The following is a 17,630-nucleotide window of genomic DNA, read 5'->3' as shown; positions in this document are numbered from 1 at the left end:
CGAGAGAAAGCAAAAAATTTGCTTACTAAGAGAATTGGACTTCAAGAATAAAAGCAGCTGCAGCTGTCTTCAGGCAAAACAAAAGCTGCCCTTGAATTTAAATTTCAGTTCTGCTGTAATTTATGCTGCAACAAAGAAAGATGCCAGTTTGGGAAAGTAGGACTCTGTGCAGAGTAATAACAGGCTTCCCCATTGTCAGAGATGTCATTTGAGCATCTCTCAAATGTGACAGAGCACTGAAGAGGTTTTGCACATTTCTTTTGCTCCTCGACATTTTTAATAATCAGAGAGGGTTTCAATATTTTTAGACACAGCTATAGAAGAATCTGTATTTCTCAGTCAGACAAGGTCTGAATATAAATCTCTGTGAGAATCACCCCAACACATGATCAGGCAAGCAAACTCAGAGGTTTTATTCTTTGACATCATGAATGGTGGATGCAGGCCCTGAGCAAGAGGATTGCTTAATGTCCCTGGGCTGGGCACAGGCTTGGCTGCACTGGATTAACACCTGAGAAATTCAGTGTTGTTACTGTGGGTGAAACAGCCTGAGATGACCAGAAAACAGCTCGCTGTCTTCCTTGTCTTCCTACTAATCTCCTATATTTTCTTCTTCTCTTATGGTCAACAGTATCATCATTCTTCTCAGCATTAAAGCTGACATAATGTGGGGGATATTTTTCATCATTATTCTTAATTGACATGCCTGGATATGCCTATCAAAATATTCCTCATTTTTCATTCTTAGAGTTTTCTTTTTATGACAGTGACATATTCCAACATTCCATCATTACTCCTATGATTGGTTCCTCTCCAGTTTTTTTCATATTTAAACTATCCAGAAATTTAACCACAGTCCAAAGTGCAAGAGAACTGTCAGTCTCACCTCACAACTTTGTAGACACTGAGGTCAATCAAACTAAGACAAACCCATAGGAAATCAAACTCATGGCTTGCTTCATGCTAGCTATAATAAATACTTGCATTTCTCAAGACTATGCTATTTTTACTAGATACACATGTCCTAGAATAATTAAACCAAAGGGAAATTTGCTTTGGATCTCTGAAATGTCCTCTTTATATACCCTATCTGTAGTAGGCACCTTCTAGTAACATGGAAGAATACAAGATTTATCTAGATCTCTGCAATTCTGGAGACTAATGTAACACTATTGAATTATGCTTCCATTTCATTTACACAATCTTTTTAAAGAAGAGTAATATGTGATTGCAGAAAAATCATCTGACTTCCTTTTTGACTCGGTTTAAAAGACATGATCACTCTTTTTAAATGGATTGTTATAACAAGTTTTATTGAAAAGTCAGCTGGATGAGGAAGAGTCTAAAAAACCAGCTAATGGGAAATGTAACATTGTACTAAGTCTCTAAGAGCCTTCTGTGACACAGATGATGAGTAAATTCTGTAACAGTAACATTTACTGCAGCCATTTTTGAGATGAGCAGTTTTAGAACATCTGCATTATTTTGCAGAAATGGTACAATACCATTTAGAAAAAAAAAAAACCAAACAAAAAGTGATGGAGATTTTAATTGTAAATACGGCATTTAAAAATTCAGGCAAAGTTACGCAAGCATGAGAAAAAAACCCGTAAGACATGGTTTCAAAGTCCTCAGGAAATACGTCACCAACTGCAGATTGGGTTTATCTGAATTTTAGAAAAACCTCTTGAGATTAGTTTTTACCTAATACTGCATAAGATGATTAAAGTTATTTGTGGCACTTTAATTCCTACTAGAAACAAAATGATGTTTTATAGAGATGTATCTACAAAAAAACCCAAACAGTCCTGACATAAACCTCTTTTATCCATTCTCATTCCACAGAGCCACTCTAAGCTGTGGAATCATGCACTTTTCTAAATGAAATGAAGGTTAGACAAATATATAGCAGAGGTTTCTCGAAATAAATTGTACTAAACTATGTACAGCATTATTAAAATTTATTAAGTTTCCTAAAGAACAGGACTGGAACAAAAAATGTTTGCTTGCTTTGACACATCTGGATGACTGGATGTATTATTACTCTTTCATGATTTCCCTTTTTTATCACAGCATGATGTCTCCAAGATGCCCCATTATGAGACAATCCCACAAATAAGGCATTTTGATTTCTGGAGGTTTCATTTCCTCTTCCTTGCAGGCTTTTAAAAATGTTTACATCAGCACATGTGCTACAATTTAAGAGAACCTTGTGATTTTATTATCAGCTAGCTAGATAACCCTACATAGAAGGGTTAGAAGGGATAGAAGACCTTACAAAAAAAAAAAAAAAAAAAAAAAAATCCTTACAGAGCCCTAACAACAGCATAACTTCTTGCTGCCCATAGAAGAATGGGTAAAATCCTTTGGGTGAAAGAAATCTAGAACTAACTTAAGAGTAATGTCAATATTTAAATTCATGTTCTTTCCCTTGCATGCTCTTTCTGAAGAGTTTCTCCTCCTTCTTCCTCTTAGGGCTGGATTTTCAAAGCATTGTGTTTGGGCCACTGGAGTGTAAATGGGAACACCAGAGACTGCAGTTCCACATGTCACTTTGAAAATGTTCCTCTTAGCAACTAACTCAGCTGTCACTGAACACAGCCATTCCAGCAAGAAGTTCAGCAACAAGAACAGCCCAAAGGGAGAAAGGCATGCTTTTGAACCAAAATTAAAATGTAAAAGGACAATCCTTCAATAATCCTTCTGTAAATAACTTACAGAACTTTTCCTTACATGATAGTGGTTTCTTGCATGTGTAGAATATACACAAGAAAAATATTGAATCTTCCTTTCTCTTATGTTACCCCACTGTTCAGTAGTCCACATTTAATATTTATGAAACACATTGAAGATAAAAATAGACACACACACATTGAGGAATGAAGTTCAAAGATGGCTGAATCAAATCAGCATAATCATACAAGCATAAATTTGAGAATAAAAGGAACTAGATGACACTCGATTTGAAAAGTGACTCTTATTATTTTTCTTTACCTGTTCTTGTTATACTCAATTTAAGACATCTGACAGATTTTCAAAGCCTTTTGGAAGTTAATAAGAATTGAACCCACACTTAAAGGACAGAGATGGTTACAATGGATGAATTTATTTGTAAAGGAAGCAAATTCCACTGAAGCTGTGGGACCTACAAAACTGAATTTGGCACATAAAATTATGTTAATTTTATTTCTGGTAAGAATGTGCACCTCTGCATCCAGGTTAAGAATTCTGTACAAAAAAAAAAAAAAATCACATTTTTCTTTAGTAGTTACAGCGTAAATATTTGAAAGGTCAATCATTCTGGATAAAATCAACATTTGACAGCTATAAATCAGAGGGTTTTGGAAAGCAATGAACTCTCAGACTCTAAAAATTAACTCTCATTAAGATCAGGAACAGAAAAATGGGACACTTTCAAGACCATTAGACATTCTGTAAATATAAAAGACAAAGGAACATTAGGAGTACAGAACTTAAAAGGAGACCAGAAACTCTGCCTCAGGTATTCCTTTGTGTGGTGGTCTGATTTATAGGTGATTAGTAAAACTACACCATGAAGCTAAAACAGATGTTACGGAAGTGAGGGTCTTTTTAAATACTAATTAGGCAAGAATCTCATTATTGATTGCTTAATAACATCATCTACCACATTTAAAATGTTTGGGATGTCTCCTCTCATGGAGGAGAGATCCCTCTTTAGTATTGTTCCAGAATCTAGACCAACCAAGTAACAAACCAAATGTAATAATGAAATACTTTGAACACGTCTCGCAATTCCCAAATCTCTTCTACAAAAGAAAGCATTCAAGGAGGAAAAGACATCTAAAGGCCCACAAATTAAAATGCTAACTTCTGTAACACCATAGTCCTCAATTTGTTATTGTAGCAATCAAAAGATGTGAGTTCTTCTTTGGATTCAACCTTATTGTAGCTATAATCACTTTTTTATTTCTAACATGTATAATACATCAACGGATATTGTAGTGCAGCCAGACACAAAGCACACGTTGTTAAAATACTCTGAAGTATTCTCACTGCTTCCAAGTAGTGCAGAAGTAAATGTATAGCTAATGTAACTTTTGTGACTGATGTATTTCTTCAATACACATTTCTATATCCATAGTCACCTTCATAAAAACAATATGGGAAGGTCCAACCTTTTTTATTTTCTAAATCTATTTACAACTATTTGGTAAATTAAATTATTAATCTATTTCCTCTTTTAAAGCATACAGATAAATTAGAATTATGTAGAGTTTATAAAATAAAGCTAATCGCTTTAAAGAAGTTCAGAAAAGTTACAAGTAAAACAGCACTAACATTAATTAATTCTGCAGGAAATGTTAGAGACTGGTAATACAAATTTTCCACAAATGCTACAGAAATTACAGAAATGAAACTGGTCCCAGACCTCTATTGTTTTCACAGTAATAATGCATTATTGATGTGCTTCCACTTTTATGACATATAATCAAAATTTTTCCATAACTGGTCTTGACTGTGGCTCCGCAAGGAGCACTCTGGCTTCAAACAGCCATAAGCTGAAGGCATGTGTGCCTTCACAAACATAATTTGTGTTAGGAAATGCACCCTTGAGATGAGTTTCTCACAAAATGTAGATATGTGTGAAGGAAGGGCCATGCAATGCGAGCAAGAGGACAGAGAGGTAGAGCAAAGGAGATGCTCAGTTACAGTCAGCACTTCCCATGACTGGCAGCTCAGGCACAGCACAAGGAACAGCAGGAATGCCAAGGCAAACAGGTATGTTCATGACCTTGGAAACATTATGTATAACTCATGGAGATTGCTTTACATAAGCTCCGCAACAATAAGCACTTGATTTTAACATTATGTACAAGGTGAAATGGGGATTTTCAAGTAAGTGGAAGAAAGACTGAGTGAAACATCTGTTTGAACATTGCAACAACACATGAATGGGAACATTCTGCCAAACTGTCTCCTGGAGAAATTTTCTTAACTTACTTTTGAGTTTTTCTGCTGACACTTTTCACAACATAATTCAAAAAACACAAAGATTTTCAATGCTACTTGGTGCCAGTGAAATGAATAAACTTTGGCCATTTACCTGTGGAGATGACTTTATCTTCACCTTTGCATAAACAGTTATATCCTACTCTGATTTTTATCTTCCATTAAATAAAGAAAAGCAGCAAGGTTTAGGAGTAACTATTCAATACCTTAACTTGTATTAGGTTTCTGTTACTTTCTTTCTCTGTAAGAATATACCTTTGAAATATCAGGACAATGAGCTTCTGCTCAGAGAACCTGTAAGGATCATCTCAACATGCTTTTCACCATAAACACAAAGTAAATAGTGACTATTAAGAAAGTTACTAGGTCTGACCTTGCTCTGGCCTCCAAGAGAGTGCACCTAGTATTAACCATTAGTACCTACCTAGAAGTGCCTGAAACAAGCTGCTCTTAAAGATGCCCATCACCTTTCTGATGGCTTTTTTCAGTTGTTGCTCTTCTGGCTTCCGTAGTTTTTTGCAATATTCTTCCAGCAGCACTAAAGCTCGGTCAGTATCTAAAAAAACAAAAACAAAAAAGCACAACAATGTCTTTCTTGGCTCTGAAAAGTATCTAAATGCTCAAATGTTAACTATGCATTTTGAGAGGCATTGTGCACACATATAGGGAACATTTGCAGCAAATGTTTATAGAATCATAAAATCACTATGCTTGGAAAACATCGACAAGATCATCGAGTCCAACTTTTAAACCAGAACCACCATGTTCCCCAGCAAACCATGTCCCCAGGTGCCACATCCACATGCCTTTGGAACACTTCCAGGGATGGTGATGTTATTGCTTTCTGTCATTAGCTGTATGTCATGAACAACATATGCAAGACTGCATATGCATACGGGAAAATGATCTTTGGAATAGCATCTATAACAAGTGCTCAACTTCCATTTATCCAAAGCCATCTGGAAGGCATGGGGCCTGGACCAAATTACAACTTGCAGAAGCTACAAAATTATAGACAATAACCATTATGGATACCCATGCAGGAAAACTGGCCTTAAAACATACTCAGAGAAGACATGAAAGTGTTTGCTTTGCATCTGCAGCACTCAGTTCTCTGTTCTCTGACTGACAAATGTGTATCTGAAAGGCAGGTGTCCAAGAGTGAGGCCGTTTTTTTCTACTCCCTCAATACATAAAATTGCTATCTACCTCTTTGGTAAATGAGGCTTTGATAGCAGACTTTCATCCATGTGCTGGCTCAAAGAGAGCAATCCAGCCTTTCTGTAAGAGCCCAGAGGAGCATAGCTCTGTTTCTCCTGCTGCTATTATCTTTTTGTATTCACTTGCCAAGAGCATGAGTGACATGTAAAATTGCATTAAATCCAAACATCGCCATCTTACAGAGAAGAAAAATAGAGGAACCTGGAGAATCAGACTTCATCTGTCTTTCTCCCCATCCCAACTAGATTCCAGAAATGCACACAAACATATGTATGACACTGAGATATCTGCATGTGCTTTTGCAATTGTATTGCCACCAAATTTTCAGTAAGATTCCCAGACACTAAAAAAAACCCCAAATTAATAATTAAAAGCAAGTTCCCCAATTTGAACTTCTTCCATTAGAGTTCAATGCAAGTTTCATTACTACGAGAAGGTCAGATTCCTCTGGTTAGACTAACTTCAACAAAGTAGTGTGAAATGCTTGGAAGGGCAAAAAAAGATTGCTTTTATAATTCTTTTTTACTAAAGAACTAAAAGAAAGCTTCTTTTTCACTATATAAAGTTTGACTGTCTTTCTTCAGGATCTTGATGACTCCCTGTAATACAGGCCTTGGGATGTGACAACCAGATGAGTTCACACTGGGGCAGAGACATGTATTCATTCATTACAGAATACATTGAATTCTGTAACCTGATTACATTCTCAAATTTTAAAAGGGGAACATTTTAATCAATCATTAAAATTTAAAAAGATGCAATGTTTTTTTTTTCCTTTCTCCTCTCAGAAATTCTAGCTGGTTACAAGTATTTTATCAGAGAAATGAAAAACAATGAATAAAAAGGAATTTTATTTAAATGTTTTTCATATGTGCACAGACACATACATAAATAAATAGCCTCATTAAAGTTGGGAAAGACCTCTAAGAGCATTGAGTCCAACCTTATGAACATATCACATAGATAGGAAGATTAGGGAACATTTTACAGCAGTCTAGCCATTACAATGGAAGACCTGACAATTTTCTGCTTTCATCCCACCTTGAGGGGGTCTCCAAGAGGAATCCCTTCTTTCTATGAGAGTTGTTTTGAGGCCGGTAAGAATTAGGCAATTGCACTTAAGACCACTTATGGCCCATGGAGAGAGAGAGAGAGAGAGAGATGAGCTTATTTAAAGGCCACATCACAATAATTGGGCTGGGCTCCCATCAAATCATCCAAACCAAAAATATAGCCTTGAAACAAAGCTCTGGATCCATTTGGGATATGGTTGGGTTCAAAAAACTACTTCTGCATATGAGCTCAGCTTCTTTTGCCTTTAAAACCCCAACTACATCATACATTTTTACTGATATCATGACTGCCTGACCCACCTGAGACACCTGTACTTTTATTGATACACTGAACATTCTGACCACCCTCAATAAAATAGGCTGTAACTTAAAGCATGGGTTGGAATCAGTAATTCCAAGTACAGATCTGCATGTGTTATGCATCCATGGGTATTTATATTAAAGTGAAGCTGCAGAATGGTGGAAAACTACTGCAAAGTATCCGGTACTGAGGACACATTTTAAGAGTGGACTGAGAAATTACAAAAATGGGTTGTGAATGCCTCTTCCACACCAGGGATACCATTCCCTCTTTCTTAGTGACTTGCATTAATCATTCCTTTCCTAAAGTGTACAGTTTATATTTTAAAAACAATGATGTTAACATCCATTGGGGATGAGCAGTTTTTATTTTCACTTGAAATACTACATTTCAGTTCATGAAGATGCAAAAAATCTACCTTTTTTTGACCCCAGAAGAGTCCTAAACTCTACAAACTGAACAACCAGCAACAGAGCACAGTTCTAGTGCTAAATCTAAATCCCAGATAAAGTAATCATCTCCCTGCCTAATTTTCCTCACTAGCTTTAATAGGATACATTAATTGTTACTCCATTCCTAAGCTCCAGCTTGGAGCTGCATCCTTTTCCTGCACAATCTCACTTGGCAGCAGTGTACCTGGGTGATCCAATCAGGATGCCCAGGCATATCCTGACCAAGAGTATTTCAGCATGTTGGGGAGGGGGGCCGTGCAACCATTACTACTGGAGCATTCCTGAAAAGCCAAGGGATTTATGGAGACTACTTGAATCTCCAGTCAATTTGTCACCAGATTAGGCTTTCAAAAAATAACATTCTCCCCTCTTGATGAACTCTCATGGTTAGAAATTACTCAGAACTAGATCTTCATATGGATTTGACAGTATTCAGCATGTTGGAGCATGATCCTATTCAACACCAGCACAGTACATTCCTACCTCTGCACAACACAGAGCAATAGGAAATAATGTAATAAAATGGCACAGCTGAAAAATGCTCGGTATTCTCCCCAGAATAATAATAATTGTCAGCTCCCAGTCATACCCAAAACAGATGAGGACATCCAGATTTTTTCTTTTGCAGCTACAAAGCTTAAGTACTATCTGGTGGCAAGAATGGACTGCATGGACTGCAGCACAATAGTCAAATAAGAACCACATTCCCTGTCACCCAATTAACTGGAAGTTTCTGAATCTGAATTCCCACACATTCTTTTCATCGAGAAGAATGAGAGATTGGTGGCTTTCACGAGGGACTGGATCACTGTATGCATTTATGGCATTCAACAAAGCACACAGTTAATTTATAGCAGCCAAAAAAAGTCCTGCACCTTACAGAGTATATCAGAAATGCAACCAAAAAATTTTTGTTCTATGGTATCACTGTTCTCCAGTTTTGATACCAAAACCAAATTCAAGCAAGACAAGAAAGCCACTGAACACACAATTTAATATCCCAAGAGGTGGGCCTCTGTGTGAAGCCTGAGTAGGTCCTTTGTCTGTGAACAAAAGACCACTGAAAAGTCAGCATCAGCTGTGTCCCATGAGGCCTGCTGGACATAGATTTAATTTTTTTTACTGCTTCTTTGTATTTTATGATACTATTTTTAAATTGATGCTATTGGCTTTGAAGATGACTTTGACAAGGAATTATTCAGTAGATACAGCCCTACAAAAAATTATATTCTTATAGCCAGTAATTGCATTATTGTTTTGTTTAAATAAATCATACTCAAAACATCATAATACAATTGTAAGAAAAAAATCTTAAGGAATAATACAGTCCTACAGGATCTTGTCCAAGAAATTATCAGTTAACCCAAACTAACTTACAATTCTCTAAATTTTACTGTTTTATCGCTCCATAACCTTTTAAGCAGTTCAGGAGTGTTTGTGGTTTATGTTACCAATCAGGGAACGGGTTATTGCTACAATACAGCAAATCAGAGGTATGTAATACTGACACAAAACTAAAGAGCAGTAACTCTGTTTACTGCACTCCCTCAGAAAACTTCCTTCCCCTTTCAATCTAAAGTTTTTATCACACAAGGAATTACTCAATTTTTCTTCTACAGAATGAGGCTCTGCTTTATGTATGCTATGCAAGAATCAATGAAGAGGCAAATCCTTTCCTTGGGGTTATTATTCTAGATGAGATCATTACAGAATATGCCACACTTTGTAGTACCCTCACTGTACAGACTTTTCTGTGATGTTGATTTTTAAAGTTAAGAAAGTAGAGATTTATGCTATGGAGTAAAATAATCTGTTGGGGCAATGCTTATACATCAGATGGTACAAATAAAAAAAATGTATAGGAAAATCCAAGTTATATTTTTACAAAATGTCACTTCAGTATATCTTATAGACAAAAGGTTTTTCTGGGGATACTGTCAAAAAGAAATGAAGCCATAGATCCAAGCACAAACAGAGTAAGGTGCACTATATATCACGAGAAATTAAATTCTCAACAATAAATTGTTTCCTAAAGCATTGCTCTTAAAATGTAAACCGCACATATGAAAGACTAAATTTTATAGTTATGTGTACTTAAATTAATACCGCAATAATTTAATAATCTACTTTGCTAAAATGACGTCAAATTCAATTCTATCTGCTTCTCAGGGTCCACATCTGAGACCTGGATGCCACGTGCAATACCAACCAGTTCCTTGAAGCAGGATTCCCCTCCCCTGCTGGTGTTTTTTCTATGCTCTCATGTTTTCCAAGCACATTTTTAGAATCATTTTGAAACTCCATGTAGGCAAGGAGACACTATACTCACTGCAGCATTTACAGTAGGGTCCTCGTAGAGTTGAAGCATCTGCAGCTCTGCTGGTGTGGGCAGTTCTGTTTAAAAAGTTTTTATACCTTCATACGGGACTGAGGATGACATAGCCATGCCTGCACATGGCAGGTCACACACCACACCATAGGACTGAAACCAGAAACAAATTTCTTAACTATGTCCCAGGTCTTTATGCACACCATTTATCTTTCAGATGAACTGAACACATTACACCTGAAGATAAGTATATCCATGAACTTCAATAAGTAATTAGGAACAGGTTTGACTAGCAGGATTAATTTAAACTATATGAGAAAGATAAAAATTATTCAAAAACCAGTCTCCAAGAAGCTCCATTTTCAATCCAGGGTTTATTGAATGATGCTGGCACAAACCAAAGGAGCAGATAATGGAAGCACCACGTAACTCAAGGAGATGCTGCTAAGGCCATATGTATGAATATATGGCTATTTTCAAGCCATTTTATCTCCTTCTGGCCACAGCAATGTCATACAGGCTGAACTGTATATGGACCCATATATGTAACTGGCCAGAATCAGTTACTGATTTTTCACTCAAACTGTTGTGCTGTGAACACCCTCAATCTGCTGAGACCTGCTGCTGCTGCTTTCCTTGGGAGTATGATCCTGTCATTCAACTCCTGGTACAAAGCAAGGTAGTTTTTTTCTCTGCATCTCTCAGAGGATGGAGAGAAAAAAAATGAAAATACAATTCCAAACTCAGCAAGTTCTGCCTTGCATGTGAAAGAAATCAGAGTCAGCTGGTTAACAGCGCCCTGCACCAGCACAAGGGAGTATCAGGCAGCCACTGCCTCTCAGTGAACCAACACTACCACAGCCTCTTGCTAAGTTTAGAAACACATTTACATTTCCTTCCCTTCCTTTCTTTCCTTCCCTCCATCAGAGTTTTTGAATGAAAATATTTTTTGGGGTGCAACAGGATGGAAAAATGTTAAGTTAAATGAAAAATAAGGTTTCATTGGTGAGAGATGTTTAACATTAGTTGAGATCTAATCCTAATTGAATTGATAAGATGAAGGGGTGTTTTGATTTCAATTTCTCTTTTTTCTTTTTTCTTTTTTCTTTTTTTTTTTTAATCTGCTTTTTTCTAAAAGGGATTTCAATTATCTTCTGACTTGCAAATTCTGTTGTAGAGGTGAATTTTAAAAGAAGAAAACGCCAACACATTTCACTTTACAGGTTTTTGGGAACCAGAATTGGGAAAATGTAGGGCATTGAAGCAGGAAAAGGCATGAAGAACGGTGGACAAAAAAAATGGTGCCAAAATAGAAGTGTGAAATGGAACCAGAGACCCAGGAAAGGGAGCAAGGAAGTGTTCTCAGTGATCTTTGGTAACTTTAGAAGAAAAGGATCTCAAAAACTACTTTCATTTTGGAGAGTTCACACCTTCATTTAGATAACCAAAAGAGGAGCAAACACTGTTCCCTGCCTCCATTGATTTGATTCTATGGTCTAGAAATCACAAAAAATAAAATGAGTTGTTACAGATCAGCAGGAGGGTAAGAAATTTCCAGGCAACCTGCCTCGGGACTGATCCAAGTCAAAACTACCAGTAACTCATTTACCTTCCCTGATCTTCACACAGAACAGCAAACACAAAGGAATAAATACTGCTAATGGACAATAATCAGTACCCATAGAGGAAAAGAGTAGAAAGCCAGTTAAATTTAAGAATGAAATTCAAGAAACAGTACACTACGATGGTTGAGAAAAACACAAGCTGTAAGCTCCCATGGTTCAAAGGACTTAAGAGCTATTAGACAAGTGATAATCATAAAATATTTACATATAAACATCAATATGAGACACAAATTAACCCAGAAGACTGCACAGAGAGAAAGCAGACAGAGAATATGTGTAAAAAACAGAAAGCTCCCAGCATCTGGGCCCTTCATCTCTGTAAGAGGACTTTAAACAGGCACCCAGAAAAGGCAGCATATGGGTTATACAACCTTGAGGAAGCATAAGGCATGACGTATGTGACAATCACCCAGTGTGGTGAGCACTCACAACAAACAAGCAAAAGGGTTAAAAATAACAGCTCCTCAGGATATGCATGGCACATAAACCCATCTTCTGTCCTGCTAGGGAAAACAAGGGGGCAGAAAAAGGAGGGGGGTAATCATTGAAGGGATTACCAGGCAAGCCTGTTTCTGGGGTCTCAGCTTTTAGCAACCAGATTGGCACACAGAGGAGGCCAACACATGGCCTGTGGAGATGAATCTTGGGCAAGTGGAGAGTCTTTCAAGGAATGATATTTCAAGTTGCATTCTGAGTTGCCCTTGCTCCCCATTAACTGTAAAAATTGTGACATTCCTAAACTAACTGTAGCCTTGGTGAATTCTCTGCACAACTGCTTTCCTTCAGAACACGGATTTAGGAACGGTTCCCTCGTGAAGCAGTGTTATTTTATACCATGATGCTGCTGGCAGACAAGAAATGGGCCAGACAGACTGTAAGAACAGCTATGCAAGTACAACAGTAAATTTCTCAGAACAAGGCAGTATTACATGCCCAGGTATATTAAGGGGAAACCAGATATCCAAATGCCAAGGAAAACTGAAGTAATGAGGACAGGTAGCTTTGCACTGAACAGTGTTACCATGCAGTTGTATTATTCCAGGTCTCTGTGCCCCACACAGCTCATGGGAAAGCCTGCCACGGAACCGCAGAAGTTGCTCAGCAGTCTCTTGTTCCAGAATATTGATTTGAGCAGACGATACAACGCAGAGGGCTAAATGTTCTGCAAGTCAGATTGCTTTGAAAGGCAGGAATTATGTTATGATGTGTCAGCTGAACTCTCTGAGAAACAGAACAGACAGACACAGAGAGCCTGGAGGAGCCCTATGAGGTTTTCAGTTTTTCTCCCTGCTGTGCAGAAGGACCCAGGCTTACACCCAGATGGCATCTAATTGCACTGGTAACCTCCTACAACATCCACAAGATCCTTCACCATCTGACTTCAGTATTTTAAGGTTCTAGTGGTTTTTTCCTACTACATTAAAAAAATAAATATTTTTTGTTATAAAAGGACAACTACTTGTTCTCCAGATGTCAATGTGAAAAGCAAATCACCATTATTCCCTTTACAGCCTCTTCTACACTTGTTTGATTTGTCATGTCCCTTCCCTGCTCAGTGTCCTTTTTCACAGTTCCAGCCTCTGCAACTTTTGTATACTTTTGACATTCTCAAAGTTTCTTATTCTCTTTTCTAGAATTAAATTTATCTTAACACACAACCTATAAACTCAGGCTGGATGCCCAGTAATGATACAGGAACACTGATTGGCAGATGGAGCTGGACAGAAAAACTGTCAGCTTTATGAAACACAACACACACACACAACCAGTCAGAGAAGTGATGGGTTCTTCTTTTTTTTGCCTATTTGTTAAGAATCAGACTTTTTGTCTAACTAACAATACGGAAAACTAAGAAAAATTTCACTTATCAGTGTTGATTAGTTCAATGTAACCTTGTTGTCCATGTAACTTCACACTTGATTTTACAACATATAACCACACTTCTGTTCTGGTAAAATGCCATCGTCACACATTGTTTAGTTTTAAATATAATTCCTTAAACTTGACTAACTGCAATTACACAAGGAATAGGATAATTATATAAAGATCAGGAACTGGCTCAGCATAAGCTCACAAACTTTACTCCAGTATTTCTTTTTATCAGAAAGTATCCCAAAAACCAAGCTACATTCCTGCTTCAGTGCCCCCAGATGGGACTATCTGACCCCTTCAATCCCACAGATATGTTTTCTCTACTCATCCCTACCTGTAAATTACAACTAAATATTGAAAAAATACTCAGTATTTAGTGTATAACCTGTTAATCTTATGTATCACACTTTACCATAAGGAAGAGTCCAGTCCTTATCAGAGGCTCACTCTGGCACCTGAATTCCTTCCACCACATCACTTTTCCTCAGGAGACCACAAAAGGGCTAAACAACTGCTGATATCAGCTGCTCATCACACCAGGGCCACTCCTTTTTTCCAATGAGTTCTCTTTCCCCAGGTATGTTGAAGTCAATGTGGGACCTGTGCATTAGCAATCCTTGCTCCAGTTTGGTGACCTGGCTACACAGGTGACCTGTTTGCATTTCAGACAACAGAATGAGCAGATTCTGGGGCCTTGAGACTCCTTCCAAAACTACAGACACTTTGCAATTACAAGTAACTTCACCTGACCTTCTTGCTTCTGCCTTTCAAGTGTCACAATGTTAAAATCTAGGTGTACAAATGTTAATGTGAAATCAATAATGCAAATATGAAGACAGAATGAAAAATGAATCCACAAACCCTCAAAATGACATAGCACCAAATGAAAACCTCTTATTTATACAGCTGAATAAATGTAAATTGACATCTTAACAGTGCAAAATTATCAGAGTGCCCTGCTTTGAAGAGCTTACAATCTAATTGAATGCAAGACACAAAACTAGTGGAACTTGATGTATAGTTGCAAGAGTAAAAACCAGGAGTTGCACACTTAGTAAAGCAGCTGTGTATTTTTTTTCCTTTAAAAGAACACTCAGTATCAAAATTAACATAAATGTAAAAATTAGAGTGAGACAGAAAACTAAGAAGAAGATGCCTGTTCAGGAATAAATAACTTCCAAACTCAAAGAATAATTATATTACATGCAAGAAAACAATTCAGTAACACAAATGTCTTTCTAGTGATGCAAAAGAAAAATAAATGGAATGAGACCAAATTACCTTTATTTATTAGCAAAATAGGCATTATGGTCTTACATTTTCTCACGTCCATGTTGGAATTTTTAATTTAAGAACCTCTGTATTATACTAGAATCTCCAAGTCAATTAAAAAAACCCAACATGTGCCTTCAGGCAACAATATAAAATCAATTTTACATATTGAACATTAAACAACTGAGTCTGTAGATTCGCAAACCTTGGGTTGGGGTCATTTGGTTGGTGTTTTTTTGGTTAAAAGCACAGCTTAGCAGACATCCATCTGCAAGGCAGTGTTAACATAGTGCTCAAAACCTAGAACTGAACTGGAAGGTGCCTGGAATTATTCCACTACAGCAAAATGTGAGATATGCCCATACGGTCAGGGGAGAGAAGAAATCAGAAAAGACTGGTTTCTGCTAGTGAAACTGTAAATTGTGCAGATTCCCTGTTTCCAGGAAACTCTACATGATTCAATTCCCTGATAAATACGTTTTGAAGGAAGCATTAACCTCTTCAGCCCAAAAGTGAAGACAGACTTAGGGACAATTGCACTGACTCGTTCTGGCAAAGTATTTACTGCCACCAAAAACTCTTTTGGACCACATCCAATAAAGAGCAAATGTTTTCTTCACATATTTTGTATGTTGATTACTACTGTCATCACCCATCAGGTCGGGACAGCTTTGCTGGCTCTTTCTGGGATGAATATGGCAAGAGAAAACATGATCTTTATTTCTATTTTTATAAAGCTGTTGTTTGGCACTGTTTAATTTGCAGTAAATAAAAGAAGATACCACAGTGAAACAGACCTTAAATACTTCTTAGAAGCAGGAACTTGGTATGACCTGACCAAAATAAGCATATCTGAGTAAGGCAGATTTTCTCATTTTGATGAAGCAGGGACTGCAAAATCATCTTTTATCACATTTGGCCACTAGTTACAAATTCAGCTTTTTCTCCATGGTTACCCTCTGACATCTAGCTTGGCCATCTGGAACAAATTCAGAAGGAAAGAAGAGAGGATGAGAAGGAAGAAGATTATGCTTATAATGCAAGACACCATTGCTTCTACTGAGTGCAATATGCACTAAAAAGGAATGGAGGAGAGGATGTACAGCTGCCTCTTGTGCCTGGATCAACACTATGGTTGCTTCCAATTCCAGTGACTAATAGTACAATAATTTATAACACTTTTTTCCCCACTAAAATAATGACTAGTGTTAATTTATAGCACTCACAGAACACACAGTGTCAGCTCTCATAAATATCTCAGATAAGGAGATGGTTTTGCCACTGAAATTTATATGAGAGAATGAGACATCATCAAACTGAGGTGAGCTATAGTGTGGTTACCCTGTGTTTTGTCTATGGGGAGAGAGAAAATTATAATTGTCCAGAAAGCAATGCAGATCTTAGGTGTGTTAAAATGTCCTTTGGAGGTGGATCTCTTTCTCTGCTGACCAAAGCAACCCTCCAGGACAAAAAACTGGGCACCCTACCTAGGTGAGGCAACTAAAATGGGATGGATCTACATTAAACATTTGAGAAGTACCAGAATAACAACAGAGCTGAAAAGAAGTATAAATGTCACTATTCCTAGTCCAGACCCCACTTAGCTTTGCAGTGTGCATGCATATAACAAAGGTTTGTTCTGTATAATGCCTGCTCCTACAGTCCTTTTGTGGGCAAAATACTTCACTGTTTCTCACAGCAGAAACAATGACTGGCTGGGAAAAGCTCACTGCCATAAAAGCAGTGATATCTTTAAATCAAAGCTTTGTGGTGAAAACTGGCATGGTTTAGATAGCAATTTTCTGACACTTGTTTGTTTAACTATTGGAAATCTAAAATTGTGCTTTCCAGTCTATAAACACAACTAAAATTTGCAGTGTTCCATTCAATTAACAGGAAAAACTGAGAGGTAGTTGAACAAAACTTGGAGTGAAGGAGGTGGCCTTTTAGCCATGTACTTATTTGACAATTCTTATTCAGCAACTGAAAGGACAAAATCTTGTAATACCAACTACCTGGTACAAGTAAAAGAGGAATTCCCTATATATTTTGGATTTGCTGCTGTAAGATGTAAGAAGGCTGAAACCACGTTCAAGATTTTTGAGCACAAAAAACTTAAATTTTGCTAGCTAAAAAGAAGCTGCCAGTTTGAATGAGAAACAGGGCATGAATGGGAGCTAGCTTTGTCTGGTCCTTTATGAACTTTGCATCAAAAGTTCCTGCTGAGTTGTTTTTAAACTCATTCCTTTCAACAGACCAGCCACAAAGTCAGCATTACCACTACAAAATCCAGCATTTCACAGAACACATCTGTCAGATTCTTCTGAATGGCCCAGAAGTTGCCACATGGGATCAGACTGTCATGTTTTAATTCTTGACATTGATGTACTTAATAAAATATGTCCTGGAAGGCATTTTTTAACATAAAATGAATGATGCAAAAAGTTTTTCCATGACAGAATCAGCACATCTTTATAAACTGACTACAACGTG

The 17,630-nt window shown here is 37.2% G+C and overlaps 1 protein-coding gene across 1 annotated transcript in view; it reads right to left on the bottom strand.

Annotated features, from left to right (window-relative positions):
• The window catches only part of DLG2 (discs large MAGUK scaffold protein 2), a 963,673-nt gene that overhangs the window by 940,484 nt on the left and 5,559 nt on the right, over positions 1–17,630 (bottom strand). Inside the window, exon 3 of the mRNA XM_056503649.1 lies at positions 5,417–5,548. Within this exon, the coding sequence (XP_056359624.1) occupies positions 5,417–5,548 (132 nt within the window). The remainder of the gene's footprint in view (positions 1–5,416; positions 5,549–17,630) is intronic.

The sequence above is a fragment of the Oenanthe melanoleuca genome, chromosome 1 (assembly GCF_029582105.1).
Source record: "Oenanthe melanoleuca isolate GR-GAL-2019-014 chromosome 1, OMel1.0, whole genome shotgun sequence".
NCBI lineage: Eukaryota > Metazoa > Chordata > Aves > Passeriformes > Muscicapidae > Oenanthe > Oenanthe melanoleuca.
The sequence above is the reverse complement of the archived record's forward strand: the minus strand, read 5'-3'. Positions and strand labels throughout refer to the sequence as shown.